General features: G+C 48.4%; 1 protein-coding gene across 2 annotated transcripts in view; it reads left to right on the plus strand.

Annotated features, from left to right (window-relative positions):
* NXN (nucleoredoxin) overlaps positions 1-23,604 on the plus strand; it is a 69,218-nt gene that overhangs the window by 23,197 nt on the left and 22,417 nt on the right. The window contains exons 1-2 of one of the 2 annotated variants that reach the window (XM_068910504.1): positions 20,242-20,386; positions 22,808-22,871. The exons of the other annotated variant lie outside the window; for it this stretch is intronic. Of the exons in view, the coding sequence (XP_068766605.1) occupies positions 20,298-20,386; positions 22,808-22,871 (153 nt within the window). The 5' untranslated portion in view covers positions 20,242-20,297. Of the gene's footprint in view, positions 1-20,241; positions 20,387-22,807; positions 22,872-23,604 lie in introns of those variants that run through there. 2 annotated transcript variants of the gene reach the window in all.

Below are 23,604 nucleotides of genomic sequence, written 5' to 3' on the forward strand. Positions count from 1 at the left end.
TACTTAAAAAGTTTCTGGGTTAAGACTGACTTCAGCACACAAGAACACGGGAAGTCAGGGCTTTCTGTAAATCCGGTTGGTCATCCAGCCATGATGGTCGTGAGCCCGTCGTGTTCCTGTCTGGCAAGAGGGACGATGGGAACAGTTGAGAGGTGAAAGCCTGGGGGCTGTCCTGCTCCATGGCTGCAGCTCTGTGAAGCTGGTGGTGCTACAGGGGATGGATGGAGAATTTCCGCTCCTCAGCCCCTGACGAGCTCGTGCCCAGACTGGGAGCTGGTTTCACCCTGGCTTCCCAGGGCAATGCTGTGAGTCTGGTGGCATTGAGCAGTCTGAATCCATTCACATGTGTTTCCAGCCTGAAGTGTGGTGAGGAATCTCCACCAGGATTTGGGAAATGGGCTCCTTCTGGATCAAAACTAGATGCCTGAATAACCACCGCAGCCCTGGATTGGAGGTCAGGAAGCTGTCTTTCACTGCGAGGTGAGCTGTGGTGTGGACACTCTGCAGCTCTTTTGCGTCTCCCGTGGGTCGCAGAGGAGCCAGCCAGCGCGGTGTGGAGGGGGGATCAGGGCAAGGCAGTCCCTCCTGTGAGCCGGCAGGATGGCGAGGAGGTGGCTGCTGCCCGCGCTTGGCATCGCGTTGGCCTCTCACCTCACTGCCCCAGCCAGGCTGGACGGCGCAGTCCCAGCTGCGTACCGAGGCGCGCAGGTGATGGTGGGAAACAGAGGAAGCCTCAGGTCTCGACAGGCCTTGAATCATCTGCAAATGGTGGAGTGTGTTTTTAGCACTGTCTCCCAGAAGTGCTGCCTTTTTCTTCTTTATAAAACTTTGGATTTTATTTTGTTATAAAAACCACATAACTAATTTCCCTTGGAATCTTTTGCAGGCGTCTGCTCTGAGTGTGTTTTGGCCTCGCTGGCCATTGCTGGTTTTGAATCCCAGTCCCAGTGGTGGGAAGTTTTTAGAATTAATGCCAGTTGTATTTTTTTTAATAGAATTGCAGTGTCCGCCTGCGGGTTTTAAACAAATATCCTTCCTTCACATTTTGCCTGCAAGTAGCCAGAATCCAAGGGGTATGAAGCCAACAACAGCTATTCTGCAACGATGCAGCGTTTCCCCCTTGTGAAAAATGACTCTGTAGGGTTTTTTTTTCTTTTGGCAGTTGAGCAGGTACTCCCCGATCCTGCCGCTGTACTAGCTGTTCTGATCCGGCGCAGCAGGCAGGATACATGCCTTTGTGCTAGGCTGTGGTGCAGGCTCCCAGGGGAAGGTGTGTGGAATCCCCACCAGTGAGTAATTTAAAATTAGACCTGGAGCACATACGGTAGGAAATGATCCTGCCGGGTGCCTGTGCGGGTAGATGTCTCTTTACAGGGCTGACCCTTTTTGGCTGAGCAAAATGTATTTGCTTGTACTTAGCGTGCACTTGTGCTGAATTTTCTGCCTCCACTCTTTTCACTTTTGAACCTAATTTTTAAGGTGGGGCTCCCAAAAGTAGAAGATGATTTTTCAGGATGCTCTGCATTTCTTTCAATCCCAACATCCCCTTATTTTTCCTTCCAGGATGTCTTTTGTAATACCACTTTACTGTGCTTTCAGTGCTGCAGCCGTGCTTCTGTGACCGGTGCAGCGTGATGCGGAGATCCCCAGCCTAGCCCAGGTGTGACACCAGTACCACACTGAACTTGCAAGTGTACCTGGAGGGGCCTAATATGAAGGGTTAGTAAAGAAATGAAAAGCGAGCAGTAAACCATCCAGTGATGGAACCAACAGAAACGCCCAGTGAAGGCGGTTATCTTTGTGTTGAGGAAGGTTAGAGTATAAACGTGCCTTTCACCGGGATGGGAGAACGGGGCAGAAGTCTGAAAATCGTTTCATGTCTGCATGAAGCTTCTGAATCTGAAAAGCCATTTGCATCCTACAGGATGCTTTTATTTATACCTTAGAACATGAAGTTTGGAGAGCATGTGGTGGCCGTGCAACCTGCCAGCTTTGCCATAAATCTGTGTTTTGGAAGTGCTTGTCAAAATGCCACATTATCCAGGTAGGAATAGATTAATTAATAGATAAAGGATTAAAACAGAATCCTCTGCTATTTATGGACTCCCTTTGGGAGTACATTGTAATATTCTTTTGAACTGAATGAAGCGTAACCACAGCCACCTAATGCCTTAGATGTACATGCTGAATCTTTTCTGTGGCCCTGTTGTAGAACTGAGGAGGGGGAAGGGAGAGATCTGGCGAAGGGGGAATGTTGTGAGATATTTCAGCTTGCAGATCTGAAACAGCGTTGTTCAGACTCTAATGATCTGCCACCTGCTGATTCCCTGGGAAGCACGAGGTGGAGAGCATAATTCAGAACAGAATTTAGGACACACGCTTTTTTTTTTTTTTTTTCCTTTTTGTTTTTTCCTTCCCCCCCCCCCCCCCCCCCCAATGTGGTGGGCTTGGAGCTTTAAATTTTGCTCTCTCATAAGCACGTCCACACTTGGAAGATATTAATTATTTGTGCTGCCTTGAAAAGTATCTTTCTATAGAAGTTGCTAAGTTTTTTCCCTTCCGTTTCTTTATTCTCTTTCTGAATGCTGATGTTATGTGTTGGGTCTCTTTGCCAGCGTGTGGGAGCGGGCTGGGCTCCAGCGTGCAAGACAGGATCTGGAAGCGTTCAACGGAGCCGCTGGCACAGACCCTCCTCGCGCGCCCTTCAGAGCTCGCCCGAGAAGGCTTTTCTCCTTTTCTTGTCTGAAATTGTCCGTAATCCAAAGTGCTACGTATCTGTACACAGAGCTGAACTTACTTTTAGTTTGCAGTTCTGCCCCGGGAGAGAGGTGACCCTTGGCTAGCGCTCTGGAGCAAACGCAGATGACCGAGTCCTGTTGTGTTTGAATTTTAGACTGCCTGTACGTTTGGGCCTCAGTCCTGCAGAAGGGTCTGTGCAGGTGGCCCTCTCGCCTCGTCTGTGTCCTGGCAAAGCGTACCCCCAGGAGGGTGACATCTGCACCCTCAACACCGCACCGTTTGCCAGGCGCCTTGCAAAACTGCATCTGTAGCTTATAATGTGCCGAGCAAATACCATTAACTTCGTAAACTGAAGACAAGCACAGTTTTTGTGTAGTGGTTCAGTTTTACAAACCAGCTGGCTCCATTTTGGTCTCTCTGGGCTTGGGAATTTCCTGGGTTTGGGTGTTTAGTTAACCTCCTGAGCCCAAAGCAGCCCCCGGGGCATGCATCTGCGAGGGGAGCCAGGCCTCGCTCCCCGCCAGCCCCATGACAGGTGGGGGGAATGCAAACACTGGGAAATGCTGGTTTCTCTAACAAAACTGTTTTACTTGTTATTCAGGAGAAATGGGCTTATTCTTGCAGGGGGAGCCCACCTCACTTTCCCCCTGCCCTTGGTGCAGGGTTTCACAGTGTCCTTTTTTGTCTGTGCTCACCAAGAAACAGCAGAAATCAGGAGTAACCGGATGGCCAGCGCTCTCCTCTTTCTCCTTTACATGCCTGTTTAATTGGATAATATGCTTGGCCTTGCCTTTCTGTTTACCTTAGGGTTTGTTATGACAAAGAAGATGGATTTTTCCTGGCTCTTGCATTTACAGTATGTAAACCAACAAGATGCAGTACATGGGTCAGGGCGTAAAGTCTGCTGTGATCCGGGAATTTGGACCGTTTCTTTTGTCTTTTTTGTCAATGTTTACTCATTGCTTTGTGCCTGTGGTTTGCATTACACCTCCGCGGACTGGGAAACACATCTTTTCTCATGCTGACACCCACTCACTGTGCTCACTAACACACCAGGGTTTGTTCCAGATTACTTTTCCTAAAAATAGGAGCGTTTGGGAGAAGAAGATAGAGCCGTACCTTTGAAGTCTGTGAAGAGCTCTGGACCTAGCGAGTTCTTGGAAACTCTGCGAGGACAGAGTTTATCTGCATCTTCAGCTGTCTTTGCTCTCCCCTACTAATCCAAACAAATTGGCCTCTGAATCTCAGGATGATTTTTGTACAGACTTTTCCTCATTTTTCACTTGAGTCTGGAGTGTCTGAGGCCTCACTTCCCACCCCAGGAAGTTGTTTGGGTTTCTTTTTCGTATGCCTCTTAATTCGCGGGTGATTTTTGTAATTTATCAATGCTAGCTTGTCAGTAGAGACTTGGCATGAAAGGCTTTGTAGTTCACTGCTTAGCTGGCTGTATAAACATGAAAGTGCCAGGTTTTTCACTAGCTTGCTCGCATGGCTCTTCTCTGCAAAGCTTTCGCCAAAACACTTGGCTAGATAAAAGGGATGCTGAAAAAGACCAGGTCAGTAAGGGATTGTCTGAGAAGGAGGATAACATTGATCTTTGTTTTAGTTCTTACTTTTATTTCTTGTAACTTCTCACTAAGAGCAGGGAATGAGGATAAATTGTTTTCATCTCTCAGTGGTCAAAGATTAAGATGGATGAGGCAGCGGGCTGCCTAGAAAAAACTTTTAAATAAGAGCCCTGCTGTGTTCCCCTTTCTGGCATCTTAGATTAAGTTGCTTTCTGGCATCCTTTATCGCAGCTGTAGAGCGTAACCCTCAAGCAGGTCGTCGGACTGGGGAGATTTGGCCCCTACATTTAAAAAAAAAAAAGGGGGGGGGGGAGGGGCAGTGTGGGGCCTGGCTTGTCCAGACCTGTTGCGGAGGATGGAAGCTCCTTTGAGCTGGGACCTTTCCCTGTCCGGGTTTTGGGGCAGGTGGGCGGGAGCGGGCTGCGGGTCTGCAAGCAGCGGAGGGGTTCATTCGGCAGGATTGGTTACGTAGGAGTTCAACCACCTGAACCCATGCTACACTTAGGCTGTAGTCATGGTCCTTAAACTGAAATAAGGCGTCTGCCCAGGCAGTCATACTATGGCAATAGCAGTGTGCCCGTCCCCTTGCTTACCTTAGTGGAAATAACTTCCTTCTGAATATAGGCCTCTTTTTTTAGGTTGCAATGGTGATACGTTTTGTTTAGCAGAAAGCCACAACAGCAGCAGATGTGCCCGAGGCTTTCTGCTGTGCGTGCAGCCTCTTGGGGTGGCAGAATGCAATGAGTTTCTATGGCAAACGGTGCCACCAGCAAAATGAAATCTTTCGTGTCTCTTCAGCATTTACCAGTGAGAGAGAGGTTTGCGCAGCTGTTGGGTAGCTATTTTTTAAGAATTTAAGACTCAGCATCTCTTTGATCTGGTTCCTTGTAGCTTGCCAGTCCTGCCCATAGACCTCCTGTCTGTCCCTTCTTTCTAGCTTTCTTCGGTGCTCCTTGGGCTGTAGATCTGGTGCTCAGGGGATAAAAACCTTCTGAATGTTATTCCTTTCACCAGGAGACGTGTGTGGACAGGAGCATTTTCAGTTCTGCGAGTTGTAGTCAAATTCTGTTTGATTGCTTGTTTTAGTGGCAGCGCAGGGTCCTTCCAGAGCCCTTCGAAGTGGAATGCGGTTTAATAGCAAACTAGCTCCAGGCCCGAACAAGCTGTGTGCTTCCTGCTTCCCAGGCGCCTTCCCCAGTCTCCTCTTCAAATACCTGAGCTGGTGAATTATTGCCTTGAGTTTTGTGAGCTCTTTGAACTAGAATAAATGAAAAAGGCTCTGGGGATGAGGCCACTGATCAGTCGCTCGCCTTTCACCTCTGAGGGCAAGGGTTTGAGTCAGGTGTGGAATGAAATGCACCAAGTTTGGTGCCCTTTAGGTCACATCCTGATAAGCTGGGTAAAGTTGCCTGGGTGTTTGCTGCAGCTGGCACCAATCTAAGAAACCGAGCATGCCCTCAGTGTATAGTAGTCATGCTTAGGAAGATTCAGTAGTGGGTGGCTTTGGTGAGGCTGGTTGAACAGAATTTGGTGCTACTCCGGCGGTCAGAGCGCTGATGGTGGGAAAGGCATGGAAGACCTGAGAAGGCAGTCTTGGATCTGGGAAGCATCCCATGGAGTTGGAGGGTAAAGAAAGGACCAGGAGGTGTTGAGTAACAGGCAGTGCTCTGTTGGCTTCAGGCTCTGGGGCTCCAGGAGGATTCATGTCACAGTGTGACCTCTCTGGGGCATGTTGGGTGCTGGCTCTGGGTGTTGGGGTAGGATGAAGTGAGACTGACCGATGAGGGTGCTGCTCTCCAAAACAGCAGTGGTCAGCATGCGTATTTCTGCCTTAGCTCTGAGTGGAGAACGTGGCCCAGTTCAGGACACTGCTTCTTGGGGATCGCATGCTGAGGCCTTCCCACCTGCAGTACCGCCAGGAATGCTTTGGACCTATTGTAATCTGCTCTCAGTTGGCAGAGACGGGTCCAGGGGATACTCGGCTATTGGCAATATTCGTCCCATTTTGGGTTGAGAGTGCAAGTGAAGGTGATTCACCTCTGGAAAATAAGGTTTTCGGGCTGGCGCCTGCAGAAGCAAAGGCACTCCATGCTGACACTGCACATAAGAGCACACAGGACTCAGATCAGTGTGATGCGTTCTCAGTATTGGGACGCATCTAATTTTTAGGTATCTAGTGAATTCTCTTTCTAAAATTGGAGTCAGTTCATCACTAAAAGTCCATGTGCAGATGAAAACATGAGACCCTTGGATATGAGGAAATAGTTGTGTCTGAGCCCCTATATTTTGCCCCATCCATGGGGAAAAAAGACCCTCTTTGAGGTAGCTCGAAGGCTTTGTTGTTTGGGGAAATGGTGATGATAGGTGGTACCAACACATTGTGTAATTAGGACTCACTTTACCTTGCAGATGTGAAGCTGTTGTGCTCAAATGCAGGGAAATGGGAAGCAGGGCTAGCTGTTGTCTGTCCTTCAGCATTTCTTTTCCCTGCTCCAGATAAATTGTTCCTTGCTTGCCTGGCTTGTGCAAGCAAGTCCTCCCTGTCCTGCCTCTTGGATCAGTCTCTCTTAGATGACTGAGAGATTTCTGGCACCACCTTCCTTGCGCAACGTTCTCTTAATGTTGTTATTTTGTTAATGAGTGTCTGAAGAGGCCTTTTTGGAAGATACTGGCTTGCTGTGAGTGTAGGCTGGGAAAGTGTCTGGTCCCTCAAGTTCCCCTCGGCAAGCTCAGACACAGTTAATGAAACAGAAGTTCCTTTCCCATCTGATAGAAATGCTCAGCATTGCACCCGATGAATGGGGCTCCGCAGGGATGTTGTAAGAGCTGGACTTGAGTTTCGAAGCATCAAGAGAATTCCCTACAGAAATATGTTACTATTGTTTACTATCACTTTTGCTGTTGGACTAGCCCCTGGCTGGCTTCCCTTATAGAGTTGTTGAACGAAGACATTAGCTTGAAAAAGCCATGTGGCAAAACAAGACACAAACAGACCTCTCGGTGGCATTTCTTTTCTGCGACTGAGAACTAGAACTTGAGCTCTGGCATGGCAGAGACCTTTCTGATGAGGATTTTTATCCTTCTCAAGGCTGGGCTGTCAGTGAGGGCCAGTAAACCCGTGCATCAGGTCGTTCCCAGAATGCAGCCTGATTTGTGTCTCATTATTTAGTAGTTCTTGTTAGTTACAGGGCAATGCTTTATGGCCCCTGGTGGCCTGGGGTCCCAACCCCATTTAGTCTGCTTCTGCCCTCCCTGCTCTGATGACACTGATTTTGCTGTGCAGCAAATTTAATTGTGATGTATATCACACTTTGTCCTTCAGAATCCCTGATGAGCAATGGAGAGAATGGAGCCCAATCCCAAACCTGCTGAAATGTGCGCGAGTCTTTCTGTTGATGTCCTTAAGTCAGTGACTCGGGTTTTGCTGGGAGTGTTGTTCAGCCTTTCAGCCTGCGCCGATCAGCGTTTGCTCTCGGGTAGGCCTTCCTTTTGGGGGGTCACCCTCCCAGGACCCAACTCCCTTTACTGTAGAACTGATGCTTGAGGAGGAAAGCGTAGCCTAGCTGGGTATAGGCAGGTTCAGCGGTACGCTCTGCACGTGCCCTAGCCGGTGTTGGTGGAACGGCTGTCTCTCTGCCTCTCCTATCCTTTGATGTGTTGCAGTGTATGTAATGAGCATCTGCCCTCTAAGAGAAAACAGATTTGAGTTATAAGTTTGGAAACCAAAGAGGGAGAAATTTTGCTTAATCATTTTCACACTGATCCACAGGCATTTCTATACGAGCAAATGGCATCTGGTTCAAGAGCAGTCTTGGCTGCTTTGAACTCATGTGTAGCTTCTGCAGTCTCATGCAGAGATTGATGTTCCAGATGCTGTTGCTAGCATTTAGATCAACGGCATGCTTATTCAGACTTTTCATTTTTTTAAAGAAGAAAAAGAGTATACTTTTAAAGGTCGATAGTATCTGTAAGTATTTTTTTCAGTGAAAGGCACTGCACATTATTTCCTTGTTTATAAACCATCTTCGGAAAGCAGAAGGAAATGACTGCCTGTCTTGATTTTTTTTTTTTTCCCCCCCATTCCCTCCCTCCAGATTATAATTTCCTTGTCCCTTGCAGTGATTTTTTTATACCAAACCCAAGGCCTTTCTACTTGAGATGAATTCTTTAACAACAGCGATGGCCCTTGCGCTGTCAGCCAAGCGTGCTACCCTTGTGTGGGCTCTCTGGAAGCCTCCTGACTTGTTCACACATGTGGCAAAATTAGTGACAGGGAAAGTGCTGGACGGCTTTGGGGGTTTGATTAAACTTGATGAAAATCCAAGGCCTCTTCCTGGTCAGCTTGTCAGCAGCTGGTACTAATTGGCATAGCTGCCAAAAACTGCTGCATGCCAGTTTGCTGTTGTGATTTACCAAAACCAGGATTGTTATTTTACCTGTTTGAGAGGTAATCAGTAGGGGCGCCAGTGCTGCCAGCATCTGGGAGCCTTGTGATATTGGGTATACTGCCAGTTTCTGGGCTAGAGAAGTCTGCAGAGAGACTGAAGTCCCTTGCTCAAGTCTCTGTATTTGGCAGGAATTGACCTTGTGTCTCCACAGTGAGCCCCATAGGAGCGAGTCCTTAACCACAGGACTAGCTCTTTTGGCTATGGACGTGGCCAAGAGGCTTTAACTGTTGGGGTCACAACCACGAGGTTTTGCTTGGGAGGCTCCAGGCAGCGTTTGGCTCCCGGTATACCCTTCGGATGTCTAGAACAAATGTTTCTGACTTCTGTCAATAAAAGCCCTTAGCCAAGAGAAACAGCAGTGCCCTGTCCCCCTCAGAAGGAGGAGAGGCCTTCTGGGCTGGCTGCTGGGTGGGCGCTGGGGCTTGGGTGTGCTTTCGGCTGTGCGAGCAAGCAGCACCCAAGTGGACCGCTACTCTGAGCAGCAGAGAGGTGGTGGATTAATTTTTGCCCGTTCAGGGTCTGGCTGCTGCATATAATTCCCGCAAATAACTGAAATGAAGCTACATGTTTTGTTCTCGTTAGTGAAAAATCATAAATACTGGTGTTTCTGATGCCTCTAAAGAGAGACGGAGAATTAAGTCCTGGAGAATGTAACCAGGGGATACTTGAAAGGCAAATTGTTCACATACTTTCTTGAAAATTTGCATGAGTATAGTAAAAGGTCATCTTAACTGCAGAATCTGCTCCTTAGATCCAAGCCTGCTGGTGGTTGATTGCGAGAGCCTGTTGCTAAGTGTTCCTGGAAACGGAATAAAGATGAAGCAAGATAATTGAACAAGGAGGAGAGAGAGGGGAAGAAGCTTGGAGCTAATAGTCCAACTGCAGAGTTGCCAAATGAGATGAATATGTTGACGTTTGACTCTGGAGCTGTATTTAATCAGTTCTGACTGAGGGGTGGAGAAGGGGTGGCCAGGCCTAAAACTTGATAGCAGATCCTTGGAAAAGCTGCTTGGATGCAAGCAGACTGTTTGCTTGCGTTTCCCGTAGCTCATTGAACTCTAAGTACATTGCTTCCTAGCATCAGAGCAGAGGGCAAGAGAGCAAAACCTATGCTCTGAAGATCCTTTGTTCTTTTCGTGTATAAAAGCTTCTGTTCCTGAAGTATGTGTTTTGTTAACTTGGATTTTTTTCTACACTATCAGTAATCACACACGCGCACGCACACGCGCACGCACACGCACACACACACGCACACACACACACACCCCAGTAAAAAAAAAAAAAAAAAAAAGCACAAACAAACAAAACCAGAATTTGAATAAGCCAGAAAGCCTTCAACCACAAGTAACATCTGAGGGTTTTTTTTCTGCCAGCCTTTGGTCACGCTCCCCTCTCGTTTGCGAAACGATAGCCTGGGCTGCGTTGGAAAGTACAGATTATTGCAGTTCCTAGACTCCACTGCTTCCCTCAGTGCAATTATTTCCTCTCGGCTCTGGCTGGCTCAGTAACTACAAGAGCAGGACGTCTCCCTGTAATGCCTGTGTCCCCTCAGGAACATGCTAAGCAGCTAAAGCTGTAGTATAATGGAGTGTCCTAAAACTGGACCAAGGGACAACTCTGGATATTAATTTCACATTGTGATTCACAAGGGGATTAGTCAAGACTCTTACCTGGGAATTTCCTCAGATCTGCTCTAGAACAGAGACTGTTTCCATTTCTGACTCTGTGTTGCTTGTGTTAAGTGTGGTCTTCCCGGACCCTCTTCTTTGTCTCTTTTGGATCTTCAAGCTCTGACGTGCAGAGGGGAGTGGATCGCTAAGCAGGGTACGTTCCCTGAGCTCTAAGAAACTTTGCACTGGTGCTGTGGGACGTGTTTTGCCTCTAGCTCTCTGGAGTTTCCTATGACTTAATTCATCTTGTGCACAACTGATGCCTGTTTTATGTGTTGCGGAATCAAGTACAACCCTGATGCGGCTCCTTTTTATTGCTGAAAAGACAAGGAAACAACTTCCTCCTTAACTTTGGTACTTCTCCATTTTAAACTTTTATAAAAACTCTGGCTTTCTCCATGGATTGATTTCCTGGAAACAGTTTTAATAACTGTTTCTGGAGTGTTTTTTATCATCCCAAAGCATTTGCAAACTCCGAATAAAGCAACAGCTGAAACACAGCCCCATCTGAGGGAGGCTGCTGCCAGTACACAGCAGTATTAGGCATTTTATAAAAGAACACGTGATCAACTCTTACTTTTGCACAGAATCCTCCTTATTCTCACGGAAAAGATGAGGCTGCTCTACTGCAGTCTAACCCCCATCACCTCTGGATTCAAAGCGGGCTTCAGGTCCTCCTGCGGCAGAGGAGGGTGACCCTGCTGAGGCTGGAGGACTCCTCCCGCGGAGTCGCGGTTTTCCAGGCCTCCAGCCCTGCCCCTCCAGCTGGGTCTGACTGTCAGAGGAGGTAATTAATACGCTGCGTCTTACCGGACGTTTTGAATGCCCCTGTGGGAGCGAGCGGTGTTGTCATTGGTTCCTGGAAGCGGTGTCTCATCTAGCGGGGGTCGCCGCTGCTGTGCTTGAACTATGCAAAGTCTCTATTTAAAATGCAAGACCAGGGAGGGAGATATGATTTGCTTGGTTGGCCGTGTTGTGAGATCAATTCTGGCCTTTCCAGTTGTCATATTATGTCTGTGTGCTGAGTAACGGACTGTAGCTGCTCCAAGAAACTGTGTATTTTGTGATTTCCGTGAGAAGTCGGGATGTAGCTGAAACTTTTGACCTTGCTAATGATTTATAACCACCTCTCTCCTTCTTTTTAATTGGTTCAGCAGTTGCAAAGCATGTCACTTCAGGCTTAAATAAAGATGAAGCCCTGACCTGGTGTCTTGTTCCTCTCCGCCGTCGATGGATCTGGAGCCTTGGGCCTCTCGCGTCTTGGTGCCGAGTTTTACAGGACAGATCAGGTTTCCTCGGTTTTCCTTGCACCTGGCCCACGATGAGTCGGCCGGAGTTCAAGCTCGGGAGGCTCTGCACAGACTCTCCTGAGCGGCCCGGCTTTTTGCAGGTGCTCTAGGTTCCCGTGTGTCTGCTGGATGTCTTCAGCTCACCATCTCCCTTGGGTTCAAAGCATCCCTCCGCTCCTTTCCCCTGTCCCTCCCAATTTCACTGTCACTCTTTCTTTTCATACTTAACTCTGTAAAGAGTTTCAGAATACAGTTTTAATGGGAAAGCCTACCTAGAAAATACGGGAGTGAATAGGTGGGTAAATGATTTCTCTAATCTCCTGTATATGGCCTTTTGCTGCTGTTAAGGTGTTAGCTTAATCTGAGCTGTGTTTGGCATTATTTTGGTCTAGTTTTTAACATGTGCAGTTGATTAATTGCTAATGCTGGACTCAGAGTTACATTTTCATATTTAGACATCACTGGCTTGTCTTCTGTCGGGTTTACATTTCCAACCTGCAGCCTTGCTGAAGGAGGATTGGGTTTCAGTTTGGGGAGCAGGAGGAAAGGAGAAGTGGAATGCAGCAATCGGATACGGCAGTTTCTGAAATAATTGCTGCGTTCGGGTGATTTTAAACTCCCCGGTTTCTGTGTCTCCCATGACCGTTCAGATCCAGCTTCCCTCCTGAAGAGTGGGGAAAGGAAAAGACAGCATTTGAAAGGCGAGCTTAACCCGCTACGTGGGTTGCACGTCATGGTAGAAGTTAGGCTGATGGTGTTCTCTGCGGGGGCTTAGCAGTAACACCGACCAGCGCATCTCTGGGGTTCAGCTGTGACTGTTAAGCCCTTTAGGAAGATGCTGAGTCCTTGAGTCAGTCCTGGACATGCACCATTTCTGGCTTAGCCTGGAGCAGTTTTCGGTGGTGGCATGTTTATACAGGATGGCTTTGAATGGCTCAAGAAGAGAAATTCCCTGCAAGTGCAGCCACGGCATTTAAACGGAGCAGGCTGCGTGCTGTTACTGTAAATGGGAGCCACTTCCACCCAAAGTGGAAGAGGAGGAGTGAGAGAAGTTAGTGCTGTCACTGGAAGGAATTGCTCTTACCAGTGAGTCTCTGAGAAAACATGACTTTAGTTAATGCTCAGCATATTCTGATCTGAGCCTGGTTTTGGAGGGAATCTCTTGAGCGATATGGCCCTTTGAGCCAAGAAGCAGCTCTGCCTGGGTTGCAGGCAAAGCCCGGAGCTGCTCAGGTCAGCTTAGGCTGTGAGAAAGCACAGGGGCTGTGGTAATTTCATTTTGAGCTCTGCAGCTGTGTAACCTTTGCATGGGAAGGCTCCTCGCATTGCAGAAGAGCAGGAGTGCTGCCAGACCGAGGTTCAGCGCCGGCTCCTCTGTGCTGCCTAGGTGGGTGCTGCTGCCGAGGGGCCGGGTGCTGGTGTGCTCTAACCAGTCCGCCGTCTCCCGAGATCATGGGAACAGTAGGAGCAAAGTGTTTGCTTTTAATAATTTGAGTGCTTGTAATGCTGTAAACGCTTTGTTCGAGGCAGTTTGTTGTAATGAAATGCCAGTAGTGATACTGCGGTTGAGCTATTTCATTTCATAAGATACTGCGTAATGAGCAGATTTCATGTTTTTAGTACATCAGCAGCAGTGGGCACGTGATTGCAGTTGTCTGGGTAGTTTTACAAGTGTCTCCAGTGTTGCTGCTTACTAAAATGGGTGTAGAGTGTTCATTTATACCCTGCTCAGTGCTGTCTGAGAAGCACATCACTTTCTAGATTTGTTTTTTTTTTAATTAAAAAGGAGGAACTTAATAGCTTTGGATGAAGTGACAGCTTGAGGCGGTCACCCAAACTTTGTGCAAGTTCATGCCAGCTATACTCTCTGTTCAGAGCTGCAGTAAGTTGTCTTTTGCTTTGCTGTCGTCTTGCTTTTTGATCTCTGAAAATGTTAGTGAGGTGGTTGTGCCCACTAAGTTTTATTATAATTCTCGTTTGACTTTATTTGCCTGTGATACATTAGTGTATGACTAACATTCTCAGCATAGTTAAGTTTTCTGAAAAAATCCAAATAACTTTCTCCAAATTAAAGCAAGTGTTAAGATGATGACTCTTGGCTTTCTCTTTGGTTAGATACATTGGTGCAGTCTTCCAAGCTGCATGCCACCGCTAGCTCAGAAGACCAGCCGAATGCTGGGGTTGCTCGGGATGCTCACGTCCCTGGCTCTCTGCTCTCATAGTATCCGTACTAGGTGGCTTTGTTAGCAGTCCTGGAGCATGTTTTGAGTACAGGGGAGTCTATTTTAAGAAAGTAACTGCCCCTCAAAGGTGTGGATGAAGATGCAACGAAATATTCGATGCTACCTTTGGGATCATCCTTGCTTTTCAAAGTCCATGCATGAGTGAGAACGGTGGAGGTTGGTGTGGGGACGTCCCTGATGCTTGTGTGTCCTGGGGAAGTGGCTGCTTTCTCCCCACGCTGACCGTAATGCTCCCAGCGGGGACATCCTGAAGCCCCCGCTGGCCTTGGGTTCCTTACAATACTAACAAATACTCTATTGTTTTCTCAGCAAGAGGTTTTTTTGATCTGATTGTTTAAGGTTCCCTTTTGGATTAACTGCTGAAAACAAAACAGAAACCACAGTAATACCTCATTGTGTGTATTCAACAAAAAAATTCCCCATTTTCCCTGCAGATTTAAAAGGCCTTTGTGTTTGATGGGAACTCTGTCTAAACTTCAGGCTTTTCAGATGTGTTTGTTTCCTAATGATCTGGGATTGCAAGACGTTTGACCTCGAGATTACTATCAGCGCTCAATGCTGGCTGCCTTCAAGCTAACAGTAGCAGCAAAAGCAAACTGCAGATAGGAAATCCATGCTGTAACGTGAGGTAATTCTGGCAGCCGGCCGGCTTTGGATGACGGATGAGACTTGAGACTGAGGGAGACCCTGAACTTCTATTCAGCGTCCGAAACTACCACCCCACCCCTCGCCTTTCCTACAAACAGATGGCAAAATATCCCTTCCCCATGGAGAGAGAGAAATTATTATTTTTTCTTATTACCTTTGTGTTTACATAGCTGTTTCTTACTCAGCGCTAGTCATTGGGGCATAATTTATAGGGGCCATGTATGATACACTTCTACATGTGTCTTAAATTTTTCTCACAAACATTTTAACTCCCTCCAACCTTGCTGCTTTTTGTTTGTCTTGCTCTCTCACTTCCAGAGCCCTAGTAAAGGGATGATGGGGAGCAGGAGCCAGGTCCCACCTATGGCCCGTTAAGCAGCGAGATATGGATCCCTTTGGTGCTAGCTGTGGCCTGCAGCTGTAGAGGGGGTGAAGGGCGGCTTAATCTTTGTTCTCCTTCAGTTTTTGACCACTTGGCTGATTAACTAGCATTGATAATGCCAAAAGGATAATGCTTCCAATATGAGCGTCTTCCCACTGCAAGTGGTAGCCAGCCCCATCAAAGACAAATTGCTTAACCGCTGCTTAGGTAGGTGCACATGCTGAATGTGAAGGGTTCCCTCTTCCGCTCCGAGGTGGTAGAGCTGCCCAGGACCTGGCGTTGGGTGCAGGAGCTGATATTGCGCCTTTGCAGCACTGGCTGGGGTGTGCAGGGAGGGGGAGAGGGGGCTGCAAAATGCCACTCGCTCCCTCTTCTCCGCTCCCTCCTACTGAAGTCGCAACATCGTGCTGGGTCCTACCTGTGAAAATCATGACGTTTGCCTGTCCTTTGGAGGTATCTGCTGGAAAAAAAGGGTGTTTCTTGGGAATGCGTGGGAATGTATTTCCCAGTGCTGGATATCACTCTGCTTCCTTAAATTTTGCATCATTTTTGGAATGTTATGTACAATTTGAGAAACACTTGAAAAAAGAGGTTTGTAAAAGGCGTGTTGGTAGTGTTGATAGACCAGCCTGTCACAGCATCCTCTCTAAATGATGTGCTGGCTGCGTTGTTATCTGTATGTGTTTAGACAAATGCTGCTGGCCCTGATCTTTGGATCAAACCAAGCCGCCAGTCCAGTGCCTTTCAGCGCTGCTCATCTCTTTGAAATTCGTATGTATAAAACCAATCAGGCCACCTTCGGCTTCTGCTCCAGGCCCTGAGGCTTTGCTCTCCATAGATCATGTTAACCACTGTTAAGCTCTGCTCAAATTAAATGTTTTCATATCAGATGTGGGTTGTGGAAGATCCAGTCTGTCAGCCTGAATGCATGTCAGGAGGAAATAAGGCAGCTTGCGCTCCGAGTCTGGCGTGCGTGCCAGGGCCTGGCAGCCATATGCTGTTTTGCCCCGAAATAAAATGCTCAGCTCACAGTTGGTTTGACTGCTTAGCCCAGGAAACTGCAAAGAGCACTAACTGGGGCATTTAATCAGTAATAGGAACATGTGTTGTTACGGATAGCAGGGTGACGGAGGGGCAGGGTGGAGCCTTGATGGGAATCCAAATAGGATTTAATGCAAGAATGGAAAAGTGCCGTTGCACGTGGGTGTTGGGACACAGCCGTAGGGACTGTGGTGGCCATCCGTGGAGCCGCTGGCATGCGCTGCTGGTGTGCGTGGAGCTGGTGCGGCGCAAGACGCGCTGTCCTGGGGTTTCTCTTCTGGGCAGCGATACGCTGCTGCCCTGGGAATCGTGCCTGGCGCTGGAGCGGGCAGCTGTCCGGCTGCAGGATCCTGGCGTGGCGGCGCTGGGGCTGGGACGCAGAGTGACCAGGTGGCAGGGTGATAAGAGAAAGAAAATTGGAGGAAATGACTTGACAGGAAGCGTGAGGTTGTGCTAGCCCAGTCCCCTCCTTCGAGGGCTTTGGCTGCAGAGCTCACTGGAAATACATAAAGCCCTCCGTTGACAGAGGGTTTTTGCCATTAAACCCTGGAGAGAGGGTTTCCTTCCGCTTGGGCTCCAAATCATTTGCTATTTTGTTTGGCAGTTGAAAAGAATAAAAACTCCGGGTGCAGAACTTGCTTGCACCCAGGGTCACCCATGACTCCCCGCAAGCCAGCAGTGCAGCAGCTGCTTTTTAAGGGGCGCCGTGGGCAGCTGCCCTGGGGATCCCGCTCGTGAGTGTGTCTGGATCATGCTATGCTGTGCTCATGTGGCAGAGTCGCAGCAAAGAGAGCAGCAGATGTAACAAGATTTTTGTTATTCGTTATTGGTTGCACCAGGTCACATTGCTGGAACGTGACGAGAGGAGGGAAGTTTTTACCACCGGCGCTGCTCTGCCTGGCTGGGCTTGGCTGGTGCACGGGAAGGGTTGTAAGGGTGACTTTAACTGGGCTTTGCCTTTCCCATAGACTGTGTAAGAGATGGAAGGAGAACGATAATTTGGTGGCCTGGCTGTCTGGTGGTCTGAGTGTGCCAGCAGCAGAAGTGCTCTGTGTGTCACTGCTGGTCGTTCACATCAATCTTGTTTATTTGCGATTCCAAATCCTCCTTCCCCAGCTCATTAATGCTCTTGGAGCAAGCATCTCTCTCACCATTGTATTTCATAATTAGGTTTTAATTTCCTTCCAGAGAGAAACAGCAGCACAATAGGCATTAATTTATCTCAAGCCCACTCATTCGGTCTCCTCCATGTCATAAGGTCAGGCCTGGGCATGCACCATCTGCCCTGAAAAGCCTCCCTCTGTGTCTGGTTTAGTTTTGTTCCTTTACCAAGTTCCACTTCTGTTAATGGGGTTCCTGTATGCAAGAAGCAGAAGGAAGGTTGAGAGAAGACTGGAAAAGGAGAAGCCCTTTCTCGAGCTAAGCTTGAATTGCTGGGACAGCCGTTAACTGGATTTAAATCCACGGGGTGAAGGAGCATCTGCTGTTCTGCAGCCCCGTGCCTGCTATTTGTAGAGCCTGGGTGGCCCCTTGTGCTTGTAAACCCTTTAAGGCACAATGTAAAAGCTGCACGTTAACATTAAGAGCGAGTGAGGATAGAGAGGTCCCCTACAGCGTTGGGCTGGGAGAGCGGAGCGACGCTGACGGTCGTGGCTGTCTCGCCGCCCTGGAACCAATCCGCATGACTGAGCTGGAGCCGGAGCTGGGGAAGCAGCTCTCCGGATCCTCACGTCCCCTGCACCAAGCTCACTTTTCCACCAGAGCAGCACTCTGAGTTTCTCGGGTAAACTTAGTATTTCAACCTGTGTCTTTGTAACAGGAGACCGGCAAGAGCTGAGCTCATGTCTGTAGTCTGCTGAAGAGGTGACTGATGTGTCTGCTTCCTCTGGGCACAGACAGCATCTGCAAATGTAGCAGAGAAGTAGAAAAAATGGTCTGGGTCCAGTGTGGGGACGGTGGCAGACAGTGGATTACAGCTTACTCCCACTTCCCATCTGCTCTTCTTTGCTGGTTTATAATTCTCATCTGCCACTTGAACTTTATTTGCCTTGAATGATGTGTGTGCTGGTCAGCGTTGCTTCCTGTCTCAGCCATTTCTAATGTGGGGCTGCTGTGCTTTGGAGTGAGGACGTTTGGAGGAGAGGTTGGAAGCCAAATAGAAACCATTTAATTGTGATATCTGCGAGAAGTAATAAAAGCAGTGTGGGCTTCTGTGAAGCTTCCAGACCCTAGCGCATGCTGACTTGAGGGAGCGCGCACCGGGGCTGCGTCCCTGAGCAGCCGTAAGGCTTATCAGCACAGTTGGTCTTGGAACGAGCGCTTGACATTTTGCTTTCTTTAACTCATGGTAGCCAGCCCGTGAGGGAGCAACCCTAGAGTTTTTAACACCCTCACCCACCCCTCTGCCAGCAGCACACATCTCTGAAGCTGTTGATCTGCTGGTGAGAAACTGCTGCCACTGTGCCGACCTCCCCCAGGAAGGACTGGGAACGCCGGTGCGCTCACGAGCCTGGCGGAAAGCAGGATCTTGCAAAGGCCTCTCCCAAGGGATTGCTTAGATTCTGGAGGTGCAGCCTCCAAGGGCAGATTTTAGAAGAAACGTCACTTTGCGTTTCATTTATCAGAAAGCAGTAGCCCTCTGTGTTGGGGGCATGGTCTCGTTATTGTGGAGAGATCTGCTTCTGAGTTTCTACCTTTGTGTAGATTTTCCCGGTCAGGGTGGAAGCGCAGGCTGCAAAATATACAGAATTAACATTTCCCTTGCTGCTGGCCTGGGCGGATATCTCTAAAAGCCTTCCTTTCTCTTGGATGAAGGCAGCTCTGTATCTTATGGTGGCTCGAGGGTGCAGTCTGTGGCAGCTTGAGTTTAGACAATAACGGAGAAATGCAGCCACCAGCGAGGAGCGCCGTCCCGCAGACCCGCCAGCGGCTGCGGGGTTGCTGGCTAGCAAAGTTTGCGTGAAAATAAATGTTGTATCCCAGGCCCTCCCTCCGTCATCTGACTGCAAGCAGTTGTGTTTTATCTTTGCCAGTGTTAACCGCCACAGCTCGGGATTTATGTTAGTAAGTTAATGCGACCAGGGCTGATAAATCAATCAGCACGACCAAAAATAGCAGCCCGCAGCTGTTCAGAGAAGGGGTTCCCTTTCCCATCAGTGTGCACCGCGCAGAAGGGGATTTCGTCTGCCCCGCGGGCTGGACTGCAGCCCTTGCTTCGGTCGCTGTGCGCGTGCTTTTTCAGACACCTTTGTCTGCAAAAATTACCGTGGCTGCCTACAAAGTTCTCTGAAACGCACCTCGCAGCGAGTCGTTTCCAAGTCGCTGCAACGGGGGAAATAAACGAATGGCTCGTCAGTGAGGAGAGCAGCCTAGCAACCAGCAAGGATGCTTTGCGCTGCTGCACTGCCTGTTGTCTTAGGGCTTGCTGGTCACCTGACCAAGAGTTAAGGGAACGTAACCTCCCCAGTAACGTTACTTTGCATTTACCGCGTGGGCCTCCTAGACCTCAAATCATAAATGGTTGTTCTGAAGTCTCCCAGCGAGTCACGGATGGAGTCGCAAATGAAACCCAGCGTTGCGGTTGCCAGCTTTTCCCAGGCAGCAATGATGATGCTTTGTGTGACGGATAAGATTACCAGAGGAATCTGGTGACTCTTGTTTTTCCACTGGACTGTCCGACTTAACCACCTGCACCAGGAGCCAGATGCGTCGCTGAAAAGCGGATCAGTCTATATGGTGTCTGGAGAGGAGGGGTATTGCCTCACTACAACTGGCTTTCGAGATGGAGCAGAATATTTAATTTGCCAGGCGCATGTTGTGAGTGGGGAGTGAAGAGCGCTCTGAAAGGATCAGCTGATTTCAGGCTGAATAGTCTGTAGATTATTTCCACATCTGTGTTAGCTTTGGCTTGATCCCACAGATCTGCAACAGCTGTTGGGAAGTGAAGCAGAGATCCCCTCTTTAAATGGATGATCAAATCCTCGGTGTGGAGCACGTTATTTCTATGTCATCCTCTTCGAGACAGGAAAAGCAGCCTTTAGAAGTTGCTGAGGCAGCATTCTGCTCTACTGCATGAGCTATCATCTGATCTTCCTGTGGTTTCAGAGCAAGTCGTAATTTGCTCTCCACATCCCATGCTTAGCCCAACACACGATCCTTTGAGAGGCTTGCGCCTGTGTGTGCGTTTGTTCAGGAACTTTACAACGCTGCCTTTTTTTCTCCTGGGCTGGCCTTCCTGCAGGGACCGCAAGCAGCCGTCACAGCCTGGCCATGCAGAACCAGCTCCCCACGTTATGCTTGGAGAGTAACTGGATTCTTCTTTCCCATGTGCCAAGCTTTAAGACATGGCCGGGCTGCAGGTAGGACTTTGCCAAGTGTTGTGTGTTTAGTTGATGTAGGAGCACAAAAATGTTGGCTTCATGTCTCAATTGCTCCCTGTACCTTAAGCTTTGTTGATGGCTTGCCTGGTCCAGAGGAGTTCATAACTGTTTTTTTCATAATATGTACCATCTTGCAGCCGTTCTCACCTTTTAATACAGTGATATGGCCAGCTGACACCACAGAAGCAACCCTGACGTTGCCACTTTCATCTGCTGCCAGGCAGAACCGAGCAGGAGCTTGGCTTCCTTTCCAAAGGCTGCATGTGTTAAAATCCCTGGCATTTGACTCCGAGCACAATTAACCAGTGGAATAATTTGCCACAGGACGGGTTTGCTCATCCTGTTGTTCAGAGCCTTTACGTGGAGGTTGGATGGCTTTGCTGAAAGTAGCAGCTCCGTTCCACAATAGTGGCTCAAGGCAGGAATCTCTGAGTGAAGTACTCAGGGCTCTGTTGTGCAAAAGCCCAACCCAAGGGTCCCTTGTAGGAAGCTCACTGGATTGTTGTTGTCTAAGATCAGAAATATGCTGGTAGCATTTAGATATGTCTTTTGTACTTCTGGTTACTTCATTACAATGTTAGCAAAGAGATTTCTGCCACCAAAAGACTTTTTAAAATTCTGGTTCAAGGGCACAAGCTGAGGAGGTGGGTGCTCCTGACCTCTTGCCTCCCAGCGTGACACCGGTTAGTCTGCTCAGGAGCCGGAGGGAGGGAGCCTGTCCTTACAGTGTGCGTGCCTGTGTGGGGAATAATCAAAGGGTGTTTGAATTCCAGAAATAATAACAAATACAGAACGTCATCATCAAGCCCGTTTCCTATCAAGGTTATGCGCTTTCAGGTCAGACCTGCAGTAAAATGAGCCATTAGACTCTCTCTTTAGAAGTGTCTGATATGCTTTGGAAAGCTGAGGCTGATTGAAGGGGAGGCCATTACCATGGGGATGGTGGTAAATCTTGGCATCCGTCCTTCAGTGCATGCGTTTTTCATTTCCAATCAGCTTTCCTAATGCACAGGAGAATCATCAAATCCAACTGCTCTGACTTTAAGCAGCACATTCATGTACTTTCTGATACAGACATCAAAATTAATATGGTTAGTGCTTCGAGACCACTAATTTGCAATTCCAGCCTTTTATAAGCAGGTTTAAAATGGCAGTGCAATTCCAGTGTTAAGTGCAATCGTCTTGTTTGTTCATCCGTGTCTTAACGATGGGCTTAAATGATAAGCCAGCCAATAGTCTGTAGCTCTAACAGCCTTTCACGAGGGGATTGATTTATTAGAATCAGTAGAATACTCCTCAGGAACCGGAACTGGTTAAACCTCTCAGACTGCAATGTTGAGGCAGGTAAGCAGGGGGATAGAACAGGTTTTCATCCCACGTTTGAGTCATTTATGTGGTTCGAATCGTTACAAATTCTAAGCACCGCTCGGGGCGCGTGAAGCTCTGAAACGTTTGGAGCGGCCTGGGGGCCGTGGGGTCCTTGCAGCTGGGGGCAGCCGCAAGGTAAAACCTGGTGGTTTTGGTTGCTTTTCGTGTTGCTCCCCTGAGCTGTAAGTGCGCCCGACGTGGCGGTCAGTGCTCGGGGCCAGGGCCCCAAGCAGGAGCACAGGGCATGGGTCCGGGTCTCTCTCGACCTGGTGACGGACTCGCTGGTAATGGTCACTTTGGGTCCGGCGAGTCCTAACAGCTCACACGTCCCGAGAGACCCAGGGCCAGCTCTGGGCAAAAGCTGGCCAGTCTGCTGGACCGCACGGACCCCGCTGGGCCCACGTGCACCACTCGCCCCAGGGCTTCCCGCCAGAGCTGGTCCCGTTTGGTTTTCTCCCTTTATCTGGGGTATCCCAGCCCCGTTTCTCTGAGTAACAGAGTTGATTTAGCTTGTTTGGCTCTAACGTGCAGACCCTGTCGGTCCTCTCAGCCAAGCAAAACTGCTACAATACACTGTAGTGCCCTAAGGGGAGCTGCTTTCCATATACAAAAGGACTTGGCAAAATGAAGTAAAATTGAGGTAACTATTTAAAGAGAGCTATCCAATTGCTAGCTGTAATTTCTTCCTTGTTTGCAACACCCTCTTAAATGCTTGTGATCCTTATAAAGAGCTTTTCTCCACCCCTTAAACTCCACAGAATTGGATCTTACCTTCTGTGGTTTGAACAAGCTCATTGTTAAGGGGGCTGTTTTGCATTTAGTAGCTTTTTTCTCTCTCTCTCTTTTTTTTTTTTTTAATGCCCAAGGCCGTTTGGTTTGTGCATCAGCATTAAGAATGAGTCAGTTTGGCACATTCCCTGTGTACTGGGAATCTACGGCCGGTGGGTAGGGCACAAAGCTTTTTATTTCTCCAGGTCTTAGCAGATGGAGATTAATAAAGTCTTCCTGGATGCGCTTAATGTTTTCCTTTAGACCCAAGAGGATTTTGATAACACCACGCTGCAGTTGGGACAAAGCCTCCCAAAGCCTCTTTCAGGTAAAAAGATTGTGTAAGAAATGTTTAATGAAACGACCATTAAAATCTAAATGTCTTGGGACTTTTCTCCCTCACGTAGATCTCTAGTTAAGCGTACAGAGAGATCCAGTTTGCCCTGCCTGAATGTTGCAGCCCTTTCCTGCACTCATTTGTCTCGTTCCCAAGATTATACAAATCTTGAGAAATGGGATTGTCTCTAATACCTAACTAGAGACAGTGATCTGCAGAGCTGTGGCCTCTTTTGCAGTGGAAACGTTTGGGTCCTATTCCAACCTAAGATAATGAGGTAAGCAGCACCATGTGTTGTGGGAGTGTCTCTGGCTCCGATGGGACAAGTCCGATGGGACAAGTACCAATGCGCAGCATGTCCCTAGTACTGCTGTTCGGGGTGGTTTTGTTGTCCTCGTTCAGCAGTTCTCGTGTTGCTAGGCTTGGTTCTCTTCTGGCCCAAATGAATGTTGTAAATATCTGGAGCCAAGGAGGGTTTGCAGAATATTACTTGATGTTAGGGGAAGCTAATGATTCATTTCCTTCCCTTCTGGCTCTGTGCTGTGATTGGATTTTATTTAAGAGTTTGATAATTCACTGCTGTGCTGTCTAGGGTGAAATGCTTGGAGTAACGTAAGTGAGTGCAGTGATGAAAACAGCTCACTACTCGCAGCTCTGAGACTGGCTCCTCTGACCACAGCCATCGCTTGCTTTTGGTTCCCATCGCAGATGCATTGGCGTGGTT

Source organism: Struthio camelus, chromosome 16 (assembly GCF_040807025.1).
Source record: "Struthio camelus isolate bStrCam1 chromosome 16, bStrCam1.hap1, whole genome shotgun sequence".
Classification (NCBI taxonomy): Eukaryota; Metazoa; Chordata; class Aves; order Struthioniformes; family Struthionidae; genus Struthio; species Struthio camelus.